General features: G+C 36.3%; 3 protein-coding genes across 6 annotated transcripts; 1 reads left to right on the forward strand and 2 right to left on the reverse strand.

Annotated features, from left to right (window-relative positions):
* The first annotated feature begins 349 nt into the window (after positions 1-349).
* LOC124409525 (ATP synthase subunit beta, mitochondrial) lies at positions 350-3762 on the forward strand. The gene is made up of 7 exons (XM_046887202.1): positions 350-507; positions 1559-1774; positions 1897-2160; positions 2256-2599; positions 2687-2912; positions 3017-3246; positions 3373-3762. The coding sequence occupies exons 1-7, from the start codon at positions 399-401 to the stop codon at positions 3544-3546; spliced, it is 1563 nt and encodes a 520-aa protein (XP_046743158.1). The 5' UTR covers positions 350-398; the 3' UTR covers positions 3547-3762.
* A 356-nt stretch (positions 3763-4118) lies between these two features.
* Positions 4119-4940, reverse strand: LOC124408434. Its single transcript, XM_046885321.1, has 3 exons — positions 4645-4940; positions 4405-4533; positions 4119-4283 (listed from the first exon to the last, which is right to left on the reverse strand). Exons 1-3 carry the CDS (start codon positions 4864-4866, stop codon positions 4119-4121), a joined length of 516 nt encoding a protein of 171 aa, XP_046741277.1. The 5' UTR covers positions 4867-4940.
* A 605-nt stretch (positions 4941-5545) lies between these two features.
* On the reverse strand, positions 5546-27070 carry LOC124409522 (PTB domain-containing engulfment adapter protein 1-like). 4 transcript variants are annotated; one of them, XM_046887194.1, is made up of 9 exons: positions 26872-27070; positions 9784-9929; positions 9563-9633; positions 8304-8486; positions 7862-8188; positions 7511-7764; positions 7127-7344; positions 6806-7032; positions 5546-6638 (listed from the first exon to the last, which is right to left on the reverse strand). In XM_046887194.1, exons 2-9 carry the CDS (start codon positions 9854-9856, stop codon positions 6564-6566), a joined length of 1428 nt encoding a protein of 475 aa, XP_046743150.1. In that variant the 5' UTR covers positions 9857-9929; positions 26872-27070; the 3' UTR covers positions 5546-6563. The 4 variants fall into 4 exon arrangements, with proteins under 4 accessions (XP_046743150.1, XP_046743151.1, XP_046743149.1 ...); XM_046887195.1 differs by having other exon boundaries at positions 26986-27065; XM_046887193.1 differs by lacking the exon at positions 26872-27070 and adding an exon at positions 10079-10251 and having other exon boundaries at positions 7127-7341.
* Positions 27071-27271: the final 201 nt, after the last annotated feature.

A 27271-nucleotide genomic window follows, 5' to 3' on the forward strand; every position in this document is an offset into this window, starting at 1 on the left:
GTCCGAAGGTCGTTATATTTCAAAAGAAAAATTAATGACATTTTAAACCTCCAGAGACTGTGTAGTTTCACAGATGTTAGACTACAAGTTGAATACCGACTGTTACCGTAGATAACTGTTCAAAACATCGCATCCATTAGTTATACCAGTAATCTTTGTGAGGGCGCCAAAACGGTTCAAAATCATCACGATGAAAACGATCTATACGCGTAGCTGATAAATGGGGTTAAAAAAAAAGGTTAGAAAATCGAAACGCGCAAGCGTAGTAGAGTGACGGACGTAACAGTATGCGCACAAGAATAAATTAGGATCTGCGCATAGGATTGGATATAGACGACGGTACTGCGGAACACGGAAACAACCCATTCCGGTTGTATTCCCTTCTCACTTGACCGGCCATGATGTTGAGTGCCGTATCGAAGGCAGCCTCCGGGGCTCTGAGGGTTGTAAAACCCGCCCTTCTGCAAAACGAAGCTGCTAAAGTCGCTGGGGCGGTTTCAGTAAACAGTAAGTTTCAATCAAGTAGTAGTAAAACCCTGACAAAAAACCCTAACGCTTCTAACAGTCCCCGCCACTTCGGTGTCTCTGTCTTTACCTCTGCAGGTCGACGGATTGAGTAGGTTTTTAAATACTTTTCGAATCACAAGACCAGCTGATATCACCTCAACTGTTTCGTCAAACCTTCCGCTGTCTTTCCCTATCCAATCGTCTCGTCCTAATCATTGACGATCGCTCTGTAAATCCTTGCAAAGTAATTCAAATATCGATTATATAATACCAATTCTGTCTGTCGCTCGGCTCGCCTGGCTGGCTGCTTCACTGAGCCGAACTAAGAGGGCAGCCATTGAGGTCACACCGAAGTCTTATAGACTTTTCGTTACGTAGGCTTACTGAAAATTATTACCGTCAGGAATGTGCTCCCTCTGAAACGATTTAATAACTCGTGAACCGAATTCCTTCTGCCGTTTAAAATTCAACTTGTATATATTGCGACGCCATGTTGAACTGGGGACCGATTCGCAAGGCGGCAGAGGATACCGCAGAATTCACATTTACGGTACCAGAAATCCGATTGTTGCCAAGTACCAGAATTCCTATCAACCGAAGTCTAGGATTTTATCAACTTCGCGCAAATTCCATCGACATTGATGAAATTCTCCTGTTTTATTTAGCGCAAATCTTCTCCCGTTTATTTCCTATATTCTTTTAATCTATATTATGTAATAATTAAAAGCTTTAGTTACTTGGATTTTTCCTCTTAGCTTACACACAAAGTGCGAAGCCAATGCATTTAAAATTGAATTAAAAAAATATTGAATTAAGACTGCACAAATCTGGAGTCACAGTCAGTCACATATTTTCTCTAGACCTAGTAGTACCAGTCAATGAATCTTAGACCTGCCCATACATATCTACTTATGTCATAATCTGGCATCAGTTCGTTTACCTTTCACATAATGCTGGGATTTTAGTTGATTGACATAAAAGACATTCTTTTTTTTTTTAAATTCAGGACAAGTTATTGATCATTAATTTTTTTTGAAATCCATTTTTGCAGACCGGCAATATGCAAAAGCTGCGGCATCCCCCAAGGCAGCCACTGGATCAACCGGCAAGGTTGTTGCCATCATTGGTGCCGTTGTTGACGTACAGTTTGAGGACAACCTGCCACCAATCCTCAACGCCCTCGAAGTACAAAACCGTTCCCCCAGGCTAGTCCTTGAGGTTGCCCAGCACTTGGGAGAGAATACCGTTCGCACAATCGCCATGGACGGTAAATAAGCCGTACTTAAAGCACTTTCAATTGTAGCGGGTTGTGCTAAAATAATTTCTAAAATAGTAAAATCTGCTGATTAGCAAAATTTCTAAAGCAACTGGTTCCTTTTCTTCTCACAGGTACCGAAGGTCTTGTCCGTGGACAGGCAGTCCAGGACTCTGGATACCCAATCCGTATTCCAGTGGGTGCCGAAACTCTGGGACGTATTATTAACGTAATCGGTGAGCCGATCGACGAGCGTGGTCCGATTCCGACTGATCTGAGAGCAGCAATTCACGCCGATGCTCCAGAGTTCGTAGAAATGTCCGTAGAGCAAGAAATTCTTGTCACCGGTATCAAGGTCGTCGATCTTCTGGCCCCGTACGCTAAGGGAGGAAAAATTGGTAATACAAACACTAATTCGAATAGTTTGAAATCAGAACGTCGGATATTTTGAGTGAGTTTGCAAGCCCGGATTCTTCATGCACGAATATTTCAGGTCTCTTCGGAGGTGCCGGAGTAGGCAAGACTGTACTGATCATGGAGCTCATCAACAACGTAGCCAAGGCCCATGGTGGTTACTCCGTGTTTGCTGGTGTCGGTGAGCGTACCCGAGAGGGTAACGATCTTTACCACGAGATGATTGAGTCCGGTGTAATCTCGCTCAAGGACAAGACCTCCAAAGTAGCGCTGGTATACGGACAGATGAACGAGCCCCCTGGTGCTCGTGCCCGAGTTGCCCTCACCGGTTTGACTGTTGCCGAATATTTCCGTGACCAGGAAGGTCAGGACGTGCTGCTCTTCATTGACAACATTTTCAGGTTCACCCAGGCCGGTTCTGAGGTAACAAGAAAACAGAACTAAGAATGGGAATAAAATCTTATCAATGGTCAAGCAAATTTCATCAACTTCTTTTCTCTCCTCTTCCAGGTGTCTGCTCTTCTTGGTCGAATTCCATCAGCCGTAGGTTACCAGCCAACATTGGCAACAGACATGGGTACCATGCAGGAGCGTATCACCACCACCAAGAAGGGATCCATCACTTCTGTCCAGGCTATTTACGTGCCAGCTGACGATTTGACCGATCCCGCGCCAGCCACGACCTTCGCTCACTTGGACGCCACCACTGTGCTTTCCCGTGCCATTGCCGAGCTGGGTAAGCATGTTTTTCTTATTTTTTTTACCTCGGTGATGGAGTTTCGAATTATGAATCCGCGCCAAAGTTTCGTTTCGTTTAATCGAATATCGTGCCAAATACAGGTATCTATCCTGCCGTCGATCCCCTCGACTCCACTTCTCGTATCATGGACCCCAACATCATTGGAGCAGAGCACTACAACATCGCTCGTAACGTACAGAAGATCCTTCAGGACTACAAGTCCCTTCAGGATATTATTGCTATTTTGGGTATGGACGAGTTGTCGGAAGAGGACAAACTCACTGTCGCGAGAGCCCGTAAAATTCAGAGATTCCTCTCTCAGCCCTTCCAGGTGAGGTTTTACAATCCCGTGTAACGTTATACGTATAACGTACACGTGCTTTTAAATACTATTCGCGTAACGCAATTAATTGTAACGCGTGTATATTTCAATTTTACATTTCTTTTCCCCCCTAAGGTCGCTGAAGTGTTCACTGGACACGCCGGAAAGCTCGTACCTTTGGCCGAAACGATCAAGGGTTTCCAGAAGATTTTGGCCGGAGAATACGACCACCTCCCAGAGGTTGCCTTCTATATGGTTGGACCAATTGAAGAGGTTGTCGCAAAGGCAGAAACACTCGCCAAATCATAAACTATAAACTAATAGTTAAAAGTTGAACCTTTAAACTTTAATAAAACGCCCAGCAGGGAATCATTCAACGTTCCATTGTCATCGCCCGACTAAAAAAAAAAGCAAAAGAAACAATGTATCATACGGGCTCAAATTGTGAGCTTCGCCGATTGCTGTAATCGATTGATTTGTAGTCAGGAAAAACCGTTTTAAATAAAATAGATTTAAAAGTAAAAATGAAAAGACTTTGTATGGTGAAACAAAAATAATACTCCGTCACGTATCGTGAATTTTTATTTCTAATTAATCTTGAGGTAGAAAGACCATCTCTTATTTTCCCGGGTACAAATCTATTGTTACCGTTATTATTGCATATTATTACTACTGAATACTGTTATTAACCGATAGAGAAGATACACGGTGCGATGTCGTGTTACTGTAATCGACGCAAAAATGTATATTAGTTGAGAAGAGAAAATTTAATAAATAATAAAAAAAAAACAAAAGGAATCGCGAGGTTACATTTTTCTATTCCTCACGGCTGCTGCGTTTATTGATGCTAAGAAAAAAAGGAATAAGATACACTCAGGTGACTAGGGAGTAACTTTTTCATTTGGATTGTGCTGTGGCAAGTTTTCAGTTTTCCAAGGAGATTTTTCTTCTACAAAACTGGAGGGTATTACTCCGGTCATCGTTGGATCTATTTCAAATTCGGCGTCAGCATCCTGAGACACGGTAGTCTGCATGCTAGCCGTACCCTGAGTAAAATATGGAATAAAAAACAAAAATGACTGGTTGAGATAAATATCAGAATAGGCAAATAACCGTAATGAAAAATCGACAATTTTAGAAGTTGAATTAATGAATTGAAAATTTTACTTTTTTGAATTTTAGTTGGTCGGATACGCAGTCACTTGCTCCTTGATCTAAGTTATCCGGTGTTAGCAAATCATCGTCAGTTCCCGGAACATTAAATGTGGTCCTGACAGCTCGAACGACAACTACACCCTGCAATAAGTGATAAGAAACGAATAAAGTGAAGTTGAATAAATGATGGTAAACGATTGTGCAAATTTGATGTGTCAAAAACTAAGTACACGGGCAATAAATAACATTTACGTCTTTAGTTAGCCGATCTGCCACCATTTGCATGTAGTCATTTACGTCGTCAATTTCATCCGCAAATTCTTGTTGATACTCTTCATAAGATTGATCGGCAGTAGTTGGCGTTGACAAGTCAGGATCACAGCCGATAATTTGCGAGGATTTACAAATGTTTAAAGAAATTAACAGAGCAATTAGTATGACCGAAAACGTGTTCAAATACCTTAGTAGCAACATTATATTATACGGATAATTTTGAATGACGATGAACCGAGATTGTTGCTGATTTAGAGACTTGCTAGGTCAATGATTCGTGAGGAGTACGGAGAATTTTGGAAAAAAAACGAAGAGCTCTCAGTTGTCATAACGATGAAAAATTGAATCTCAGATTTGTGCAACAGATGTAGCAAAACAAGAAAACACGTGTTGTGAACGAGTAAAAGTGACAAACAAGATTTGTAATAATCATGTGATATATTCGGAATGAGATACTTAAATAATAGAACAACAATATTGTATTGATTAATGTAATATATATATACAGTTTAACTAATATCATTTTTCCGCATCTTAGCAAAAATTTGTGTGTCGCGAGCTTGCCTGTGTATATATAATAATAAGCATTTAATAATAATAACTCATGTACGCCTAACAATAATACATGTATAGTATATTATGTATATCAGTATTTTTTCAAGTATAATAATATCGTTATGTATTTATGTATACAGGCTCTATAAAATAACAATATTTATTAACCTAAAAATAGTGAAAATATATATGTTCATAAAAGTTTGTAAAACTTCGTAACTTATTTATATAGGAGCTAGAAAGTAGCGGGACTATGATATTACTGTTTTTCTCTTCGTTGATAGAAACAGCTAAAGTATGATATTTGATCAAGTCAAGTAATTTGAGGTGTTGTTTTATTCTTTTCTTTTTTTCAACCACCGTTTTGCGCTAACTTTCTTCGCATACGTTACATTTAATTTTTTTTCTCTATCAATTTTGTAAATATATTATCAACTTTACTAGTTTTAATACAATTGGATCACTAGTGTAGGATTATCGATCAATTGTCTATTATACAATCATTACCAAGCATTTCACGATTATTTACAACGGTATAAAGATCCTACAAATTATTATCAGTTTTCCTTTTTCTCGTCCTCTTTCATATCTTTTGTGTATTTTATCAGTGAATTACCGGGATTTGCAATATCGACAAGTTCAATCGTGCTAAATATAGATCTGTCTAATGTTCAATATTGCTCTTAATTCACAAACAGCTATATTGTTTAGTCTTTACAGATTCTTCATTCCATCATTTCATCATTTTCCAACCGCTGTAAGGTATACATTATTCTTTTTACAGATATATGTAGTTTTTAATATTATTATCTGTATTATTAATAGTAAGAGCTCGTTACATAAGACGTGAAAGGCACATTATTTCGATTGTCTTAATTTCGCTGGACAATATATAAAACAAGACTCGTTCATGCCGTTCCATTTGAGATTCTAAAATTGCAGGTGATACGTTGTGGGAAAAAAAAAAAATTAAAACAAAATATCCACAAGAATATACGAGAAAAAGGGATTACAACATGAGAACATCATAAAAATATTATCGTTATATAAATATCAAATATCACCATAAATATATGTATAATAATTGACTAATTTTGGTTTCATACGTTTTTGTTCATTGTGTTTCTTTTTATGCTTATTTGTTTCTTTTTAAATCTTTAGTCCTTCCAGCTCAAAAAAAAAAAAATCTCACAGTTAGATAAATTGTTTTAAACGTTAGTTATGCTTATTACTATTACTTTTTCCTTTTCTGGAGAAATCCTTGTGATCATTGTTACGAATTCAATATTTCCTTGAATTCTTCTTCATCTTATTTTTTTACACACTAGTGACGGTCGTTAATCTCAATTTCGTAACGGATCTAGACTCTCCAATGAAAAGTCATCAGTTCCGATTGAAAGACCTCTGCTAAATCCATCCTGAAAAAGAATTGAAGACATGTAACCAGTACACAAATCATATCTTGCTAGAAATACAATTCTAAACTTTCATAAGTCTTAGATTATAACAAGGGACAAAAAGATGAAGGACAAAAAATAAACAAAGTATATACACAAATGAAAAGCCAGTCGGATATTGTTCTTACTTTCATTTCTAAAAGCCTTTTGTCTAAAAGTCCGATGGCATTCTCCAATTCCTGCTGACTCGGATTTAACGCTGCAGTCGATGCCCCAAACTCTCCCATTTCAAACGGATCATTTATGTCAGTTTTTGCACCGCTGGGCGGAGCTGGATTGAATGGAACGCTGCCAAAAAGATCTTCTTTGATGCCGTTCTGTCTTCGAGAATCTTTAGCCTTTGGCGGTGGAGCGACTGCGAGTAGAATGTACAAGTTCGATTGGTGCATCGTCATTGGTAAAAGCTTGACAATCAACATCGAGAGAATAGCCAGCTAACTCAAACTTACGCAACGGTGGAGAACTCGCACCTCCGTTAGCCTGAGGGAAGAAAAGTGGCTGCGACGAAGAGACCTGTCCGTTCAAAATCGGGTTATTGTTCGACTGATGATTGAAAGTTGACCCATTCGTCAATCCCTCGTGAGCCCTTGGATTGAAATCTTCTTCGAACTCATCCATCAGTAGACCTTCCAGCTTAGTTCCGACCGTCGGTGCTGGGGGTTCGCTGCTGAAACATTTCAATGGGAAAAATTCACTATCGTGTTGAAAGATGTATTGAAAAAAGATTTAAAGGGTGTGGTTCCTATTTGTCAATAACAAAAGACGCAACGCCGTTTATCGATACCAGGAATCGAGACCATTGACCAATTCGAAACCAACCCTGGTAAACTTACCCCATGAAATCGTCATCGAAACTTTTTTCAAAACTTCTTGGTGGCACGGGTGGCGGCTGTTGTATACCGTTAGAAGTATTTCCATTACTGTCGCTGTTAGTTGTGCTCAGAGAAGATTTGCTCAAGCTACCATTCATTCTGGGTATGGTAGTCTCATTGATCGACGACGAGGAACTTTCAGGAGTCATTGGTGCACCCGGAACGTGTAAAATGTCAGGTAAATTATGCTGGGAGAGATAAGAAGTTACGTCGGCCTGAAAGTCGATTTATCGTTCAATTTTTATAACTAATCGTTTAGCAGTTGCAAAAATCGAGTCTTTCGAACATGCAATAATTTCGCAATTTTATTACCGTTCCCTTGATCGAAGCAATATCCTGCAACCGCTGTCTGTAGATATTGTTTTCGTGTTCTAAGCGTTTTATTTTGTGCTGCAGTACCATACTGCGTCTCTGACTGCCCAAATCCTTATCCGAAGTTTCCAAAAATCTCCTATAAGCAAGATCGAAGGCCTGTCCAATTGTCAAAGTTATTTCCTCCGACAATTTGTCGCTTACAAAAACGAAACACGTATGTCTCTCGGCGTCTTCCTCTTTAGCGATAAAGCTGAAAAACTTCTTCTCCCCCTTGTCGTCGGCACAATACGAAATCCGATGAAGTGGATACTGATGCATGATACGCTGTAAAAAATCGGCAAATTGATATCAAACTGCAAATAGTTACTCTGCGAAAAATCGAGTCAACAGAGCAAAAAAGAATCATTAGTTGTTTAATATCGCTATTTCATTTGCATACCTTTGGTGTCGTCTTGGTCTTGGGTTCTTGAATAGCGACGCCATCTATGCTGATGGTTAGTTCCACTTTTGGCGTTTTGGTACCCTCGCTTTTCCTCAACTGCTGATTAAACTTTAATTTGCAGGTGGCCTCCTTAACAACATCGATACCTTTGGGTTGATCAACTTCTGTGCTCCCGAGATACTAAAAAGTCACGTAACAAAATTACTTGCACGTTGATTACATTTTTCAACCTCCCATACTATACGACAATCAACAAAGTATCAAAACATCGCTACTGTTTGAGATCTGGTAAAGATGATGAAAAAACAGAGGAAGCAAAGTGAGATTACTATTGATTAAAATTGTAGAGTAATGAACAACCTGGTAGTTAATAAGCATGAATGAATATTACGATTGTGAAATTAGAAAGTAACAAACTCTGCAGACCACCGGCTATAAGTATAATATGCAATGTGTATAGTTTTGGCAGTAATGGTAACAGTAAAAGTTTGGCACAAGCGGCTGAACAGATTTGGCCTGTTGCGTAACGATTAGCATACACGGTATACTTTCATTTCCGAAAACATTCGGTGTTGCAGTATTACAAAGTTCGTTCAACTCAAACATTCCAGGTGTCTTGTTATTGTGGACCGATCTCTGACAACTTGAGAAACCAAGGGTTCCAACATCCAATCTTACAAGTATTGCGTAACCATTCAAGATTAAATACAAAAATGAGATTTAGAAGAGATTAAGAAATGATAATTAGAAGAAACTTGTAAGGTGTGTAATAATAAATTGGCTTGTGGCACAAGAATTCACAAAAGAAGAAACAGGTTCGTGATGGTTGTTGAAAAATTTACATTCCAGACTAAACAGATTCGTCGTAATTCAAGAGCTGCATGGCATTTTTAACATAAACTGCTATTTTTTCATACTTTTTTTACACTGTAAAAAATGGATTAATTTTTACTTTAAAAAATAGCCGCATGACACACAGAGTTGAGAATGAATTTTTCGACAAATAATTTCCATTCCTGTTTTCTCACCAGACACGTTTCTCACAATACGATGGTGCGGGAAAAAGAATAACAGAAGAAGATGAAACCACAAACCAAGTTGACCTTTCTGCCAACTCTGGATTATTCCGTTAATCATACTATATGCAAATTACCTGTATATATTTATACAATATAAAAATCAACTCAAAGCTACGAACGTAAACTTTACAATTGACTTCCTACTTTTTTCTCTTTAATGGTTAATGATAACAATACCTTAACTAAGTAGGCGATGTGACCCTTTTGAAGAGCATCCGGCGAATGTATCCAATTTCGGGATGAAGCGGCTGGAAATAAAAAAAAAAGAAAAGTTATCAGCAAAAGCACGGAAAGTTGTACAAATTTATTTACTTCCAAATGTGTCATTGCGGGTACATATTCCTTGGCTTACAATACTTCAAAGACTTGTGCAAAAAGTTTGATATTAAAAATCTCACCACCATTTTTGCCTGGTTGATTTTTGTTGTTGGTAGAATTCTGTGCCCATTTCAGTAAAGTGGAATTCCTCATGTTATACGGACAATGTTGATCCTCGACGAAATGAATTGGCGAGTGTTTATTTGCCGGCAGTTGAAACACACGTCTGTAACACAAAGAAGGACAATTTTATGCTTGAGAGTATATAAAGATGGGGGGGATTTTCAGTGAGGAAGGAAAAGGAAATGGAAAACAGCTCGATCAGCTTTTTATAGACTTCAGTCTTTACGTGCAGATGAAGTGATATCCACATACATGATCACCAAACCAGCTAGCTGGCTAACAATACAAACCTTAAGCCAGGTATACGAGGTAAACATACAACTGAACGACTGATTGACTAACTGACTGTGTTCAATGCCCGAGAGCAGCAACGCCAGTCGGCCTTGGCCACGAAGGCCAAATCCTTTCATGTTTCATCATCGTCATCATCGTGCAGTAAATGACTGATCTATTACAATTCAAGCTCGCTCATAGCTAGGTAAGCATCGTTGTAAACAATAATCAATTTGGCTTCTCGTTTACCTTTCAGTTTCGCATTTTCAATTACGAAAACAAGGTTTCATCTAAAAAAAGTGTTTTTCTTTTTTCGTACAAAAGTAGAAAAAGAGAGGGAGAGAAAGAGATACAGGAAGCATGGTACACGTCACGCTAAATACACAGAACTGTAATATTATATCATCAAATTATCAGCCGGTGACGGATCGTCTGTTCTATTTTAACATTATTTCTCTCTAATATTTTTTCCTCTTCGCTTGCAAGCGACTAGCCAAATATTATATGAGGCAAATGATGATTATTAATGTCTCTGTTTTTTATCACCTAAGCACATAGCTCACATCTGAGATATAGTATAACAAACTAGTATACGATGCTTGTAAATATTATAAAAGCGTTATCTTCTCGAAAATGATACGGGGAATTCCAGACAGCTTGGAATCGTTAATTTTTTCCTTTATTTACAGTCTGATCTTCTTGGTACGCTCATTTTTGTTTCTTTTTTTCTGTTTTTTGTAGTTGTAACTGACAAACAAACTACAAATATTTTTAATGATATCGCACGCGTGTATAAATAATGATATCGTCATGATACAAATTTCCTCAAATATGTAACGTGCAGTTTTAATCTCTAAAGCAATTAATGATGTATGAATATATGGCTTGGCGTTTAACGGAGGTAAATAAACGTCACCATCCAATAAACTTTGACACTGGTTTTTTTCTCACATTACAAAAAATACATAAATAAAGAGAATGAAAAAAACACAACTTTTCTCCTCAACCTTGATTCGACGACGATGGTGGAAATAAGAAATCGAGAACTGCAATTGAGAATGATCGGAAAAAGAGAGATGTCACATAAGTCTCGGTATAAAATCTGAAAATCATACTCACATGCAACGTTCAACTCAAATAATATAAACTGTATGTATGGCTGGTGGTAGATATATACCTTAGTATATTAGCACCAGGCATGCATATAGATATATCTGCACAACCTTTAAACATTGCATAACTTTCAAGGCAACGTTTGTGTGCATGATTTTTGCGCATAAAAATCGCGACTCAACGTCGGCTAACCAACCTTATAGTTATAGTTATAGGATACGAATAAACAAGCACAGTGCAAAAAAAAAAAAAAAAAAAAAAAAAAAAAGAAAAGGAAAGAAGAAGAGAAGAAAAGAAGCATTCAGTGTGTGGTAGTGAATATAACAGATTAATGAATGAAAAAAATTCAAAAATTAACGAGCGTGAGACGCAATCGGTATAATTTCCAAACATTTCTACAATAATTCGTTTTTCCTTCTCCTCATCTCTCTTCCGCGTAAAAGCAAATTTACTATGAATTTACACGTATACAGATTCAAGAGTTCAAAAAGATCGAGTATACGTAGGTATATAGTGTTGAATCACAAGAGAAAATCCTTAAGAAATTAACGATGAATTTTACCGTATAAGCCTGCAGGCAATTAGAATAAAAAGCTCGAGAATAAGAAGATAATTAAATGAAATTTGATTCGATTTTATAGACAATAATTGAGAAAAAAAAATTTGAAAACTGCTAATTTAACGTATACATCAAAATCTTTGTAAATAATTCCATGTTATACAATAGAGATCAGTGAGTATTGCGAATTGTTTTGACATACGAAACTGAATTGAACGAAGTCTCTCTGGTTTCACGAATTTCTTCCTATAATAACAAAAACACAACTGAGCTATGTATGTACAACGAATAAATCGTCAATCAATGAAAGTTCATCGCTATTTACAGACATATACACACTCATATGCCAATCGGACAAATATACGATCACACACGTGTCTACTGCATGCTAATACAACAATCAGCAAGTCGTTGTTCCTCACATGCATGCTATTCGGTCTGTATACATAGTTATATATATGCAAGCAGCACGAATGCAATTCCTCGCAAATAAGCGGCGAGAAGAGAACCGAGAAGATTATTGAATACAAGAAGAAAAAAAAAATTCAACTTATATCTAGAGAATTACAACAATCAATTAGCCATAGAGCTATAAATACTTTGCAAAGATAATTGGACGAAGAGGACAATGAATAAATAAATTAACGAGAAAAAAAACAACTCAACAATGCACGAATGAACGATTAGAAAAAGTTCATATTGGAGAAAAAACTGAAAGTTGAAAAAAAAAGAACAAATCATTATGTGGAATAAAACGGTAATGCGTCAAATGTATATCCCAGAGGATGGAGATTGATTAAACAATCTTGCAGCGGGAAGAAGCGGAGAAAGTGTATAAATATAATGAAGACATACACATTATATAGGCATGTCCATTTCTAATTATTGTAATAATAATAATAATAATAAAACAAACCGCATCATACTGCGGCAAATTTTGTGTGCATGCGTGTGTGTGTAAATATAGACACGTGACTATATGGCATATTCCGATGTATTTATATACGTAGACGCGGAAAAGAGAAATAGTAAAAAGTGAAAACGCTGCGCATTTTGCATTACAGCAGCATATACACATACGTGTACATATACACACACACACTTACTATGTGTATAATCGAAATCCGATGCTATGATGCTATGATGCTATGATGCTATAATGCTAAATGCGCAACGTTTCAATTTTTCACTATTTCTCCCTCTCTCTCTCTATCTATCTATCTCTCTGTCTATATATAATTACATTTTATTCATTATAGATGCGCACATACCTACCGTGTTGTTTCATAAAACGATGTCGTAAGATATGTGCGCTGCATGCAGATTATATCATGATACGTTATGAACATTATGAATTAAATATTGCCTTGAGGCTTAAATTTTTATCATAGTACCAGTTATAATATTGTATCCGCAACGGTATGAAAATTTCTTTTCAATTGTATATACATGGCGTAGTCCAAATGAACATGAACAATAATTGATCCCGAGCCTTGCCGAAATGGTCGCAGAGATTTTTGCCTACTTCCACCGCACCAAATATGCATTTATTTCAAATTTTTTTCCACCCGAGGCTTAGGAGTCGGTATTTTAGATTTTATCTTTCATAACTCAAAAACTATGCATTTTTTGAGAAATTTGTAATAAGGAAATGGTTGGTTTGTTTTTATTTTTTAACCAGATGAAAGCAATTTTTTCCCAATTTTTTTCAAATCTCAAGTTATAGTTTCCAACGAGATATGCAGAAGAATAAAATTTTCTTCCAAAAGCTCGGTTTTCAAAAAAATTCGAAACTTTTCGTAAATTATCTTTGACTAAAAAGAAAACGTTTTTTTTTTTTCTACATCCGACGCCAAAACGGCAAAATCACCGTCGTTTAAAAGCTACGCTTGATCGTTTTGCATATATCAATGTTTGTACGTTAATATGACAATAATAATATAGTTGACTAAAAGCGAATTGTGGTGATTTGAAAAAAAAAAATAAAAAAAAATAAAATAATAATAAGTGTATGCATGGTTAAATGATGATTCAATTGCGGAGTATAAAAATAAATTTGTTATAACGTTTTATAGGTGAATGGGTCAATGATGCATTATAATGTAAGAAAGCGTCAACAATTGTTTAAATCGAACACGGTGGTCGTCGTCGAGGTTAAACGTCGGTCTAGTTGCCACGGAATGCTCCACGATTATATCCAATTAACGGAAGATATCCCGCAGAGTTATACGTAGGTCATGTAAGATAATGTGTAGTTGTGGTCATATAGTTGAATCGTGTAAAACGTAGCATGTACACGTGTACGACAATTAAAAGCGAATCGACAAATAAATTAAACAAAAACACCGAGATTCAAACCTTTCAGTCATAGTGTCAAGTAATTCTTTTTTATTTTTTCTTTTTTTTTTTTGTATAATCAGAGAACTTTTCAATATATTTGCGGTTTTTGTTGCTATTTTTCATAGCAAGTAATAGATTTTCAATGCTTGAAAGCACTTATTACGATATAATAATGTAGATTATTATTGTTAGAAACAAATGAGAGAGGGGTGGAGATTAATTGAACAATCTTGAAGCCGGTGGAAGCGGAGAAAGTGCATAAACATAACGTAAATTAGAAGATAGTAGAAGAAAAGAAAAGATAATAGAAGAGAATAGAAAATCGTGAAAATTGAAGGAATAACTCATTTCCGAGAAAGTTACCCGGCTAGTTTTACATAAATTACAAAAAATTTTTTGGGTCGCTGATTACGAATCTGAAATCGGATTCTTTAAAAGTTCAAGATGGCGTATCCAATATGGCGGACGAAAATTTCAAATTCGATCGAATCCGGAGAAAAAACTCTACCCAGGGGTTTTTGAGGTTACCGATTCCGAATCTGAAATCAGATTTCTGAAATTCAGTATGGCGAATCTAATAAAACGACTCCGAAAACCCTGCATAAAGTTTTTTGCCCATATTCGATCAAATTCAAAATTTTCATCCACTATATTGGACCCACCATCTTGAATATTCAAAATCTGATTTCAGACTCGTTATCAGCGACCCAAAAAACCATATAATACTATATTGTTACAAAAGTTGTTTCAACACAATAATGTATGACTCAAAGGGTTAATTATCAATCAATATTAATATGTTGTTGTTGTTGTTATTGGTTTAAGAATATTTTCATTACACCACCATTCTGGTAATTGAAATTTTCTCAACGACGCCAATATTATCATTATCGTAGTCGCTTATAGTAATCATAACTATTGTTTAAAATAATAATAATAACAATAATAATAATATTTAAAAAAAACACACACACACACACACACACACACCTGTCGCACGCATAAATACTTGTATATACAAATAAAGATAACGAGCTGCAGAACACATAAAATTATATAGCGCGACAAAAAGTTTGAAACGCGTTCTTGAAATCGAAGAATATATTTCATGAGTCAGTTCAATACCTCTTCCTTTCTCTCCGATTTGATATTCCAAGAATTATTCAGCTGCCTGGAATCAAGTCGTAGATCGCAAACAGCTCGTAAACGATACATCCATGCATATTCACATCTACTGCGCATAAATAATTTTTCTAAATAAACAATGAATAGCAACTAAAAAAAAAATTTCATCGTCGTGTATAATAATCAATCGCATTTATTATATCTTTACTGCAGGCGGTGATAGTTATAAAAATTGAATGGCAAGATTTTTTTTTTTTTTTTTTTGTTTTTCTTCGTTTCAAGAGAAAAAATAACCAAGTTATAAATAATAATGATTCTGCACTACAGACATGGTAATAATAACAACACTGGTAATATATATACATATATATGTATATATACTAAATATATATAAAAGAAGTCAGAAAATTTCCGTGAATTACATGCAACTAATCCAGAAACATGTACGTACATAGATGCACGTGTGCATATAATGTATGCATGTACAGGTTATAAGATTAGAAGTGAAAACAACTTGAGGAAGTGTTTGTGTGTATAATAACGAAATGAGATGATAACGGCGATACGGGTAAAAGCGTTAATAGAGCTCAACTCTGAAACACATATGCGACTCGATGTGTCCTATATATAGTATAATGCATATTATGCTTTGCGTAGTTTTTGTTTATCATCGGGAATATATCTCTCATTCGTTGATGGTGCGTATTAAAAATTAATTATATACGATAATATATATATACGTATAACAGGGTGGCCACAAATTTTTGGAAAAAAAAAAAAAAAATTCCATGACATTCCCAGTTTTTTCAGGACCTAAAACCTAGTTCTTCATGACACTTCCCCGGTTCTAGTAAGTTACTAAAACCTAAATCGTTCAGCTTACGAACTCTATATTCGATTAAAAAATTCGAATTGCGAAAAAATACAACGTAAAAAAAGTCAGTTTGAGCCAATTTGTATTCTCGATGAAAAAAAGGAAATTTATTACGTGCCTCAAAAAATCATATCTAATTCCCATGATAGATAGAAAAGTAACATTTTCAGTTGTTTTTTCAAGGAACAAATGAAAAATCTGATAATTCTAGGATTTTCATGCCCCCTTTTAAATCACCTGACATTTCCAGTTCTTCCAGATCTCTCAGGTGTGTGTGTGTATGTATTTACACGGGAGAGATAAATAACTGTATAACCGTTGATATTCTGAAATCGGTGTATTGTACGAACGGCTTATATATTCTGTTATTATATCCACGAATGTGTGTAATATAAATTCACATACAAACATTTGGCCATTGAACTATAGATTATGAGAACGTATATAAAGAATGTAAGTATTTCTTTACGGGCGTTCTAATTTGTCCGCTGTTGAATGATGGAGGGATAATGTGATCAAATCTCAATTAGAAAATCGGAAGTGACCGAGATGTCTAACCAACATCAACATCAACATCAACATCAACAACGAAGAAAACTTTACTTCGAGTATAACGTGTAATTGAATGTTATATGATACAGAAGGACGACGAGAAGAATAAAAGAGAGAGGAAGAGAGAGAGAGAGAGGAAGAGAGAGAGGAAAGAAAAGGAATACACATTAGTATACATGTGCATGAATAACTAGTTTGGCCGAGAAGTGACAGATTAGGATAGACACGACATACATTTGATATGTTATTCATACTCCTTCTATTCAAAGAATAACAGGAAGAAGAGAAGAAGAGAAGTCGGAGGGGAGCTCTGTAAGCAATGTACACACAAGTATAATCTCTCTGCTTCTCAAAGCGATATTATAGGTATACACAGCAAGCTGTTGACGATTGCTCTGAGGAAGAAAAGGAGAGGAAGAAAAAAAAAAACGAAAGAAAACGAAGAAGATAATATATAATAATAATAATACAAGTAATGATAATTAATGTTATTCATAATAATAATAACAACAACAACTGGGTATAAGAGATTCCACGAAAATAGCACCAAAAAAAAAAGAACGAACGATAATAATAATCATATGTATAATACAGCACACAATATTGACAGTAAACGAAAACACGCGGCTTACAATTAGTTCCGTAACGTTGAAATCAATTTTACTGCGTGTTATTCGATTTCAAGTAAGCTAATCAATCAACGGGACATAAAAAGAAGCAGATTGAAAAGGAGACGATGAGTGCAGCAGCAGCAGCGGTAATACTGTGGTGGTTCTTCATTTATTATCGTTGTTCTTTTTATTGTTGTCATTATTATTATTATTGTTATTCATCTAAAATTTTTCCACGCCAAGTATAAACGTCACAATCTTTCGCAACGCGACTTAGACTTTCTTATCGCGCCACCTCTGTCGAAAAAGAAGGAAAAAAAAAAAAAAAAATCTGGCATCGAAAGTAATGAAACGAACCATTCATCCAATTCATTCAATCTAGAGTTCTACGAATCGTCTGCAAGTGAGGTCTTGACAATGAGCGATGTATCGTCGGTCTCGATACTTACTCGGAACTCTGAATATCTGTGCGGTGTCAAAACTCCGAAAACATGGTTTCCATGATAATTTCAGAAAAAAATAAATAAATGAATAAATAAATTATATACGCGTAAGACTGAGGTGTGATTTGTATTATCGTGAGAACCGGTGACCAGCAGATCAGAATCATTCGAGAGTTTGGAACATTTGGATATCCAACCGGTTTTATAATCGACCTGCAGTTTGACCGTTTGCGGTTCTAGCCACGTAAAAGTTTTTTTGAAATTTTAGAATTATTATCATTGAAAGTTTTGAATATTTAAACCTCAGACGATTCGGCGTCTTCATTATTTGGAGTTCCGACTACTCGAGGCTTTGATCGTTTGAAGTATAAACCAAGTGGCTACTCACTCCTAAAATCAGCTGTAAAACCTGGTTTGAAATCTGAATTAAATCATACAGATAAATCACTTTCAAATCGTCCAAAATCAGTTTAACATCACTGAAAATCATCTTAAATCATACCAAATCACTCAACAACAAAAAAATATAATTTTTTCAAAGTCATCGGAAATCACATACCCGCATAGAAAATCAGACAAAACATATACGAAATCACCCAAACGTCACAAAATAATCACTTCTACGTTAAAACTTAAGTATTCAGAGTAACGTATACTCGAAATTTCGACCATTCAAAGTTCCATCAGTTCCATCCTTTGTCTCTTCATAGTTCTGACCAAATCTATCTAAAAATTCCGCCACCCACCCAAAGCTCTTCATCAACCTTCCCTAGATTCCGGCGTTAAGCCATGATGCAACGTTGTCTCTAAATTTCATCACAAAGAATTTCGACCGTCGGCCGTTATAAGTATCCGAGAGAACAAATCGTCGTCAAGTTGATCCGAGTCTCCTGGCTCCGGGTACGTCGACGCGTCCGTGAGATTGGCAAGCGTGCACACGCGTGCAAGTTCTCTCTCTCTCAAGTTCCTTCTTTCTCCTTTTTCCTCGTGGTAATAAACGGTACACCGCACCGGTAAGGTATGGTGCACCACACATCCATACCCGTATAAATGAAGTCGAGAAAGAGAGGAGAGGGGGGGGGGAGTGAGAGAGAGAGAGAGAGAGAGAGAGAGAGAGAGAGAGAGTCGTGGATGGCAGTGCCAGCCACCGGCTGTGCTGGGTTGCCTGGTTTATTCGCCGTTCGCCGACCGCCTGCATGTCTGCCCGTTAGGTCCCTCCACGACCAGCCAGACGAAGGCGATATCACCTTCCTCATGCTAGTTCTTATCCTGCTTATCATGTCGCACTCCCTCTTCCGAAACCACACGTATAGGAACGATATAGACTCATGATGATAATGATGCCAAAGAGAAAGGGGAGTAGCCGTGCCTTACAATTAGATTAAATTTATAAAAAAGATTTACAAGAGATTTAAGGTCACTTTCATTGGACTGTGAATATATGGTTAAGTTATTTTCATGTAAATCGAAATATCAAGTGAAATTTTCATTCCTTTGTTTCGCGTTGCAGCAAAAATTTTCTTAACTTGATTTATACATATATGTATGTATATACAAAGACTTCGATGATGAAATGATTTGGAAAAATGAGAATGAGAAATAAATTTTGAATATCAATATTTCACGAAAAACTCAATGAAAATATATTATTCCAAAGACGAATCAAATCCTATACGATCGTGATGCGGAGTGATCGAAATTCTGTAAGCTTATACCTCGCGTGCTTAAAATTGGAGCCTGACTCGAGCCCGTCCAAAATCTCTAAACCACAAAAGAGTGTTGAATATCAACAAAAAAAAATTAAAATTAAAAAAAAAAAAGTGATGGAAATGCACATAACCACAAGACGGAAAAAAATGAGTGAGCGATACGGCTGTATACAAATGCTTAGTTTTTTCTTGTTATATCGTTACACAATTTTCATGATTCTCCGTCGTTGCCTGATTAACACATCATTAAGATTGAAGCGAGAGAGGAAAAAAAAAATAGTATTAAACACAGAAAATAAAATCAAAACTTGTTACACAGCAACATAATGAGGGCGTATCGATAAATTGCTCAAATCAACATTTTCACTAAGTCGTGTGTATAAATTTGAGATTTTTGATAGTTAGTTGCCCTGAAAAATGTAAACGATTGATGGATAATAATGTATATTATACCAGTGAATGACAGTGCAATACAATTTTCAGTACTTTTCAAACCTGTAAGAATGTTTATCGTAGTGCCAAAACAAACAAACAAACAAACAGAAAAAAAAAGCAAAAAACTTGACCGATTCTAGGTATTCCTTGTCCAGACCTTGTGAACACGACGAAAAATCTCGTCAAGTTACGAATACTTGGTTTGAGACGGGAATAACACAAACATCGCAAGAGAAAGGGTAAAATGTGGTTTATAATTTTTTCTCTCACATTTCAGGGAATAAAAAACAGCGATCCTAGGCATTCTTTGCATGGATGGTACGAATTTTTAAGAAAATCTATGTGACAGTACAACATGTTGCTCTTAAAAAGAAAAAAAAAGAAAATAAATAAATAAGAACGAGTGTATAAATCTGGGAACCTATCAAGAACCAAACTCGGAAAATCGAAAATATTTCTTCGGTTTGAGATCGTTGTTCGTTGTATTTAGATGAACATTTGGATGATTAGTTCTATTGAAGAATTTCGATTTCACCGAGCGAGTTCCCCTCAATACTTAAGCTCGGCGATAATTTCCGCGAATGGTCATACAGAGGACATTCATATGATATATTAATTTTTTCTTTACTGTTCTGTAAGCACACACACACACGCGTTATAAGATAAGTTCCTTGCTGTAGGAGCGCAGTGAAAAAACCGGTTCGGGACCTTGTCTATATAAGTACACATAGGTATATGTACAAGTACATAGAATTGCGTTCCAGCTTCTGAATCATTCCTAAAACCGGGTAGGTCAGAATATATATATATACAATACAAGATATCAACATATACATTTATTCACATATACATACATACATTCCTTGCTTCTGCAGTTGCATAAGGGGCTTTTCACACGCCACCTTTGTAAACCGTTGACCATGACATTTTTTCAATTTATCTAGAATTTTTCTCATGTTTGTACGATCCCAGAAAAACGTTGCAAAAAAAAATACAAATTTCTTTTAGTTCATCTCAAAATCAACCAAATCGATTCTTATGAAACGAAAGAAAAAAAAAAAAAAAAAAAAACATTCGCTTTTCGGAGAAAAATGCTTTCACGTAAGACTCAGAATCGAAGGATGGTTATTTCTATTTTCACACACCTGTTGAAACCTATATTCTACAAACCGTATCTCTGGTTTGATTACTGATTTTTTAATTTATTTCTATAGTCCTAAAATACACGAACAAAAATTTTTTCTTCTTCATTTTTCAATCCTTCCACTCTGAATCTCGCGTGAAAATGTTTTACTTGTAAAACGGATTGTTATCTTTTTTTTTTGTCTCATAAAAATCGATGTAGATATCTTTGAAATAGCTTTAAAAATTCAGTTTAAAAATGTGACATTTTTTAAGGTAGGAAAAATTTCTAATGAAATAAAAAATGTCATGATCAACCGTCAACAAAGTTGGCATGAAAAGCCTCATATAATACATATATATATATTATTGAAATAATTTTTCGATTGATAACCATGCGTGAATACAAATAGAAACTTTGCATTATACGTAAAGCAAGCTTCGATTCGCTTCCGTTCATCATCCTAATTGCAAAGTTTTCGTGGATATAATCATGCAGCGACTTGCAGCAAGTCATTATACCGGTAAAAAAAATTACATTAAAAACGAGAAAAAGAAAAGTATGAAAAATGAAATTATCAGCTCAATATTAAAATAAAGGCCGTGTGTGACGGACGCCTCGAGAAGCAGAAGCAGGCGATCGCGCAAAGGGCTAGACGGACATGGTGGTCGCCTTTGCACCTAGACCATACATTCTAAGTATGATTGTCGCATTGCCAGTCAGTGAGGTGAGGCTACAAATGCAGAGAAAACGGTGCGGCGTGCGTTGTGACATATGATATGCATTTCAAGTTTAAAACAACAAATTACGCATATAATGAATCTGAAATTCGCGAAACTGGCTGTATTGGCGTAATTTTTCCACAAGTAAAACTCTCTCCTTTCTCACGTTTTCATTACTCTACAATGTATACATATACATATATAGTAGATATAATACGAAAGATATGTCGCGTTTTGCGCGTGCCTGGCTTACGAAATCTTCCGAGCACAAAGGACGTCGACGATTTTGCATTGTGCGCAAACAATTATATGGTATAATGTATATATGTATTATGTATACGTATGTATGCTTGCGCCTGTGCTCTCTCACACACATGCGTGCACGGAAAGCAGTTTTAATTGACAACACATGGAAATTACGCAATATAGCGGCAGTTGTTCATGTGTTACATAAATGTTCGTCGTATGCTGTAGAGATGGGTTTAATCGATGGGCGCATAATATGTAACATAATATCAATGGTGTGGAGGTGTGTAGTGGATAAATTTTCTGTATAATACTATGAAAACGAAAATTAGGGATCTGATATGATTGTGACTACGCAAGAAGAGAGAGAGAGAGAGAGAGAGAGGGAGAGAGACATGTTTTTTCACCTCTTCATTTCGCTGATGACACTCAGATGTGAAATATAAAAATGTTTCAGGAACCATCCATAGTAAAAATGAAATTCGCTTCGGAATTTTTTTAACGTATCTTTTCGGAAAAAGCTTAAAAACAGTAAGAAGGTAAAAATCGGCCCTCTCCGGGTCCAAGTATAAAAATGTTTATACCTGACGAATGATTTTTCAGAATATTTTCAAACTTTTAATTCTGATCGGTCGATAAAATCGTTTCTAAAAATTGTAGAAAATTCAAATTTAGTCGAAAACAAAAACCCGAGTACCTTGCAAAGTGATAACAATCATAAAAAAAGAATCACGCGCAAAATCTGAGAGGTCAAGGGTAAAACCCAGGTCGAATTGGCGTCGAATGCCCCATATGTATTGTATACTACAGCATATTATACATGCGCCAGTATACTACAGGTGTGGCAAAATCGGCACCTGCTGATTCATCGCTCCGTTAAACCTGCTGCGCGCATCTATTCGAACAAACTACGTAAATTACCGGGGGAGGGGATTTGAAATTGAGAAAATACGGTTAGCAGAGCACCGAAAAAGCTCTCATAAACTAGTATTGGTACATTATACAAAACATGTAGGCTTGCAGTCGCTTGTTATATGTTAATTTCGCTACATAACATTGAAGTCAAGAGCCGAATTAGTAAATTCGGTGTTTATACCTTCATCGTGATTCATGAGTTTGAAGAATATTAAAATGCATGAATAATAACAGTCTGAAATCCTATAATACACATATATATGTATACTCATACATATATCTCAGCAACACGTAGTGCAATAAATTGCCTGCAAATATATAATACATATATAAATTCTTATATTTCCTTATTTAATTTTTTTTATTTTTCATAATCTAAAAGTGGGCGTCTCTATACTATTCCAATAGCAATACATATCAACTTTCACGCCCTCCTGCTGCTGCTGCTGCACCACATGTGTTTTACGCATAAATACATGCGCATATGACGAAAATAATATCACGGGGCGTCGTCTTCGTTTATTCATCAGTTTTACGTTATACGCGGTGTGTGTTAGCGCTATTTGAATCCAATAATGCGTAGGTATACATATGAATAAATATTGTATCTATCTAACTGGTGTAACGATTGATGACATGGGTGATGAATAAAATTGACACTGGGAAAAGTAAAATATATATTATCATATACAGATGACGTGATTTTACAATTGTTTTCGTAACAGGATATTATTTCCAGCTGCACACCTGTATCTGTTGTTTTTTTGGTTGTGTGTGTGTTTTTTTTTCCTTTTCCTTATTGCAAATTATTTAATGGCTAGTGAGAAGTAATATTGTATACATATAGGTATTACGAATACACGTATCGTGTTCGATTCCTTAATTTCCAAACGATTAGGTATATCATAGAATTAACCGCTCTATACGTTATACGATTAAACAACAAGCGGTGGCTGTATATGATGTATAATTATTTACTCATGTATACCTATATAGGTACATTATACTCTGCAATGAGAGAGCGATTCAACGATTATCCGACAATCGAAACTGCATATTCAAATTATTTTGCAAACGAAAAAAAAAGAAAATTAAAATAATAACGATATCTGTACGTATACATATATATATATATATATATATATATATATATATATTGTATTGAATTACATATAGGCATACAAGAAAAGAAGGGGGAGCGAGGAAAAACTAAACCGGAACAAAAAATTAATCGTCTAACAAAAAAAGAGAAGGTGAGAACGCTTAAACTTTCGATCGGCACGTAATTGATACAAAAAAAGATAGGGGGAGAGAGAGAGAGAGAGAGAGAGAGAGAGAGAGAGAGAAGTATGGCATGTATGAATTGTATTTACAATAACTATCACACACAACATGCAGCAATTCACGACGCTCCAACGTGCAGTATAAACATTTATACGTCCATGGCAGAAAAGCACGCGTGACATAGATGTGTGCGATATAACGAGCAAGCGTTAAATATTATACGCGTCATATATACATATATACATATACATATATACATATATATATATACACTTGTTATGAAAAACGTATGTGATTGTCTAATGTACGTGACAAATGTGGGAGCATGGCAGTAGGACAAGAGGGGGGGGGGGGGGGGGGGGGGGGGGTAACACAGTGCAGCATGTTTTCGAAGAGAAAATCATTGAAATTTCAACAGAGTTACTCGGGTTTAAAGTATACATGTGCGTATGTTTCATGTACGTAAATACAAATAAATATGTATTATACATGTAAGAAACGTGTGTTGCGTGTTTTGAGTTTCTCTTTTTTCTTTTTCTGTGGCGATAAAAATCATTGCACCGCGTGCGAGTGAATAAGCGAATTAACTGACAATAAAAAGATCGATGAATTAGGCACGACTGGTCGGACGCAAAACGATTTATGAGATGCCAATCGCGCTGTTTGCAACCGACAAACCGTCTCTTCCATTTTCTCCGTTTCACTGGTGCTGCAACGGCCTTTGAATATGTTGGCAAATAAATATCGTTATTCCGAAATTAGTTGGGCTTATGTGCGCGAAATGTATCTAACATTTCCGAACGGACAATGGGATACATATCAAATTGCTTCACCGGTGTCAGTGTCGAGATTGTGGAGTTTTTTTTTTAACCTGGAAACGTTGGCGTCTTTCGGACTTGAGACTTCAACTTTCATACACACGTTTAAAAAAAAGAAAAGAAAAAAAAAGAAAACGCAACGGAGAGGTCACGGTTTTTCAGAATCGGACAAAAGACATCATTTTCGGAACGACCGTTTTTCAATGTTTTCCATAATCGAACAAAAGACATCATTTTCGCAATAACCGTTCTTCAATGTTTTTCATACTCGAACAAAAGACATCATTTTTGCAACAACCGTTTTACACGGTTTTTCAGAATCGGACAATAGATGTCATTTTCGGAACGACTGTTTTTCATAATCGGACAAAAGACATCATTTTCGTAACAATCGTTTTTCACTGTTTTTCAGGATCGGACAAAAGACATCATTTTCGGAACGACCGTTTTTCAATGTTTTCCATAATCGAACAAAAGACATCATTTTCGTAACAATCGTTTTTCACTGTTTTTCAGGATCGGACAAAAGACATCATTTTCGGAACGACCGTTTTTCAATGTTTTCCATAATCGAACAAAAGACATCATTTTCGTAACAATCGTTTTTCACTGTTTTTCAGGATCGGACAAAAGACATCATTTTCGGAACGACCGTTTTTCAATGTTTTCCATAATCGAACAAAAGACATCATTTTCGCAACAACCGTTCTTCAATGTTTTTCATACTCGAACAAAAGACATCATTTTTGCAACAACCGTTTTACACGGTTTTTCAGAATCGGACAATAGATGTCATTTTCGGAACGACCGTTTTTCATAATCGGACAAAAGACATCATTTTCGGAACGACCGTTTTTCAATGTTCTTCAAAATCGGACAAAAGACATCATTTTCAGAACGACTGTTCCGAAATGTCGCTTGTCCTAGCACACATCACGGAATATGTCCAAAATGAAATATAAAATCTATCTATCTATCTCTTTATCTATCTATCTATCTATCATCGCGAGATTTTTCCAGCTTACAAACCGAAATCACGCGTCGCCTCTTCTCCCCCCTCTTCTTGCTAGCGAACACATTAAAATCGGCGTTTACCGTTCGGTGTTTATGTTTACCGGTGGCGGTGAGACTCGATAGAGTATCTTGTTAATATCCGAGGACCGATGGATTACACACACGGACTTAGAAATCCTAAGTTCGTGGATACACACATGTACGCGCGACCTGCTCGATGACCGTTAAAATTGACACACCTGTCCGTCAGGAATCGGCGATAAGATTTTGGGCGTGAATGGAACAAAACGAGAATGATAACAACAAAGGAGACACATTGGTGGCGAAAAAGGAAGAAATCGCTTTCGGATAAGTTAGAATCACCGCTGAGCGTTGAAACGACGAAGGCGAGGAGAGAAATGGGTGCAGCGTGAGAAAATAAATAATACGATAGAAAATACAACAGTGGAGAGAATAGAAAGTTGACGGAAACTAAAAACTAACTGCTGCGTACGCGGTTTCTATACACATACCTGTACCTGTACGTATACGTTATACTTATTCCGAACGGCCAGTATTCCGTTACAGGCGCTATGTCATTCTTTTATTTCGTTTACTATTCATTAAATTTTTCAGTTTTAACGCTCGTCGTCGCGAATCAGGTGTTGATATTTTACAAACCTATTTCATTATACCTAAGCGTAGGTGCAGTGTACAAAGGAAAGGAGAAACACAGCGCTCGTTCTTCCGGAAATCAGTACAACACGACGAAACAACAGTTGTTTAAACGCTGTTCGTGAAGGTGGATTCCCTTCAACCGAAATCAGTTTATCCATACTTATACCTGTCTAAAATATGTATATTCTGTAAAATCTAAATACAAAAAAAAAAAAAAAAGAAAGAAACTTACCGGCGATGTGAAAAAAGGTTCTGGCCCTGTTTCTACGCTGCCGTAAAAATGGAATAACGATCGTCGAACTGCGACAGTTTTTCAGCCTATGTGTGAAACGCGAACCGCTTTGACCTTTTAGCTTTTCAGCTTCGCTACGATGAGGGCAATTCACTCTCACGTCACGGTACACACGCGACCTGTTCGAGTGCTGAATAAATACTGACGAACCGCGGAACGCCGAACAAACGAACGTCGACGAAACAAGTCGGTGTCGAGTCTGCGCTATCTGGTGCCTAATTCGCGAATCACTTAACGTCGGTAACTAAAGTGTTAGGGAATTTTCGACGGAACATACAACAAACAGATTCTCACAACGAGAAATATGCTTGCTAAAAATTACTCTTGCGTAGTTATTATT

Source organism: Diprion similis, chromosome 8 (assembly GCF_021155765.1).
Source record: "Diprion similis isolate iyDipSimi1 chromosome 8, iyDipSimi1.1, whole genome shotgun sequence".
NCBI lineage: Eukaryota > Metazoa > Arthropoda > Insecta > Hymenoptera > Diprionidae > Diprion > Diprion similis.

What these genes read in the sequence shown, in the direction of transcription:
- LOC124409525 (XM_046887202.1), top strand. Translation starts at nt 399, where the DNA reads ATGATGTTGAGTGCCGTATCGAAGGCAGCCTCCGGGGCTCTGAGGGTT. An exon ending in TCGCACAATCGCCATGGACG is followed by an intron (nt 1,775 to 1,896) that starts GTAAATAAGCCG and finishes TTCTTCTCACAG; the next exon opens with GTACCGAAGGTCTTGTCCGT. An exon ending in CCGTGCCATTGCCGAGCTGG is followed by an intron (nt 2,913 to 3,016) that starts GTAAGCATGTTT and finishes TGCCAAATACAG; the next exon opens with GTATCTATCCTGCCGTCGAT.
- LOC124408434 (XM_046885321.1), bottom strand. Translation starts at nt 4,866, where the DNA reads ATGTTGCTACTAAGGTATTTGAACACGTTTTCGGTCATACTAATTGCT. An exon ending in CAGATCGGCTAACTAAAGAC is followed by an intron (nt 4,534 to 4,644) that starts GTAAATGTTATT and finishes CACTTATTGCAG; the next exon opens with GGTGTAGTTGTCGTTCGAGC. An exon ending in ACCAACTAAAATTCAAAAAA is followed by an intron (nt 4,284 to 4,404) that starts GTAAAATTTTCA and finishes TATTTTACTCAG; the next exon opens with GGTACGGCTAGCATGCAGAC.
- LOC124409522 (XM_046887192.1), bottom strand. Translation starts at nt 10,236, where the DNA reads ATGAAAGGATTTGGCCTTCGTGGCCAAGGCCGACTGGCGTTGCTGCTC. An exon ending in TTGCTTCGATCAAGGGAACG is followed by an intron (nt 7,765 to 7,861) that starts GTAATAAAATTG and finishes ATCGACTTTCAG; the next exon opens with GCCGACGTAACTTCTTATCT. An exon ending in TGCGAGTTCTCCACCGTTGC is followed by an intron (nt 7,033 to 7,126) that starts GTAAGTTTGAGT and finishes TTCTACTCGCAG; the next exon opens with TCGCTCCACCGCCAAAGGCT.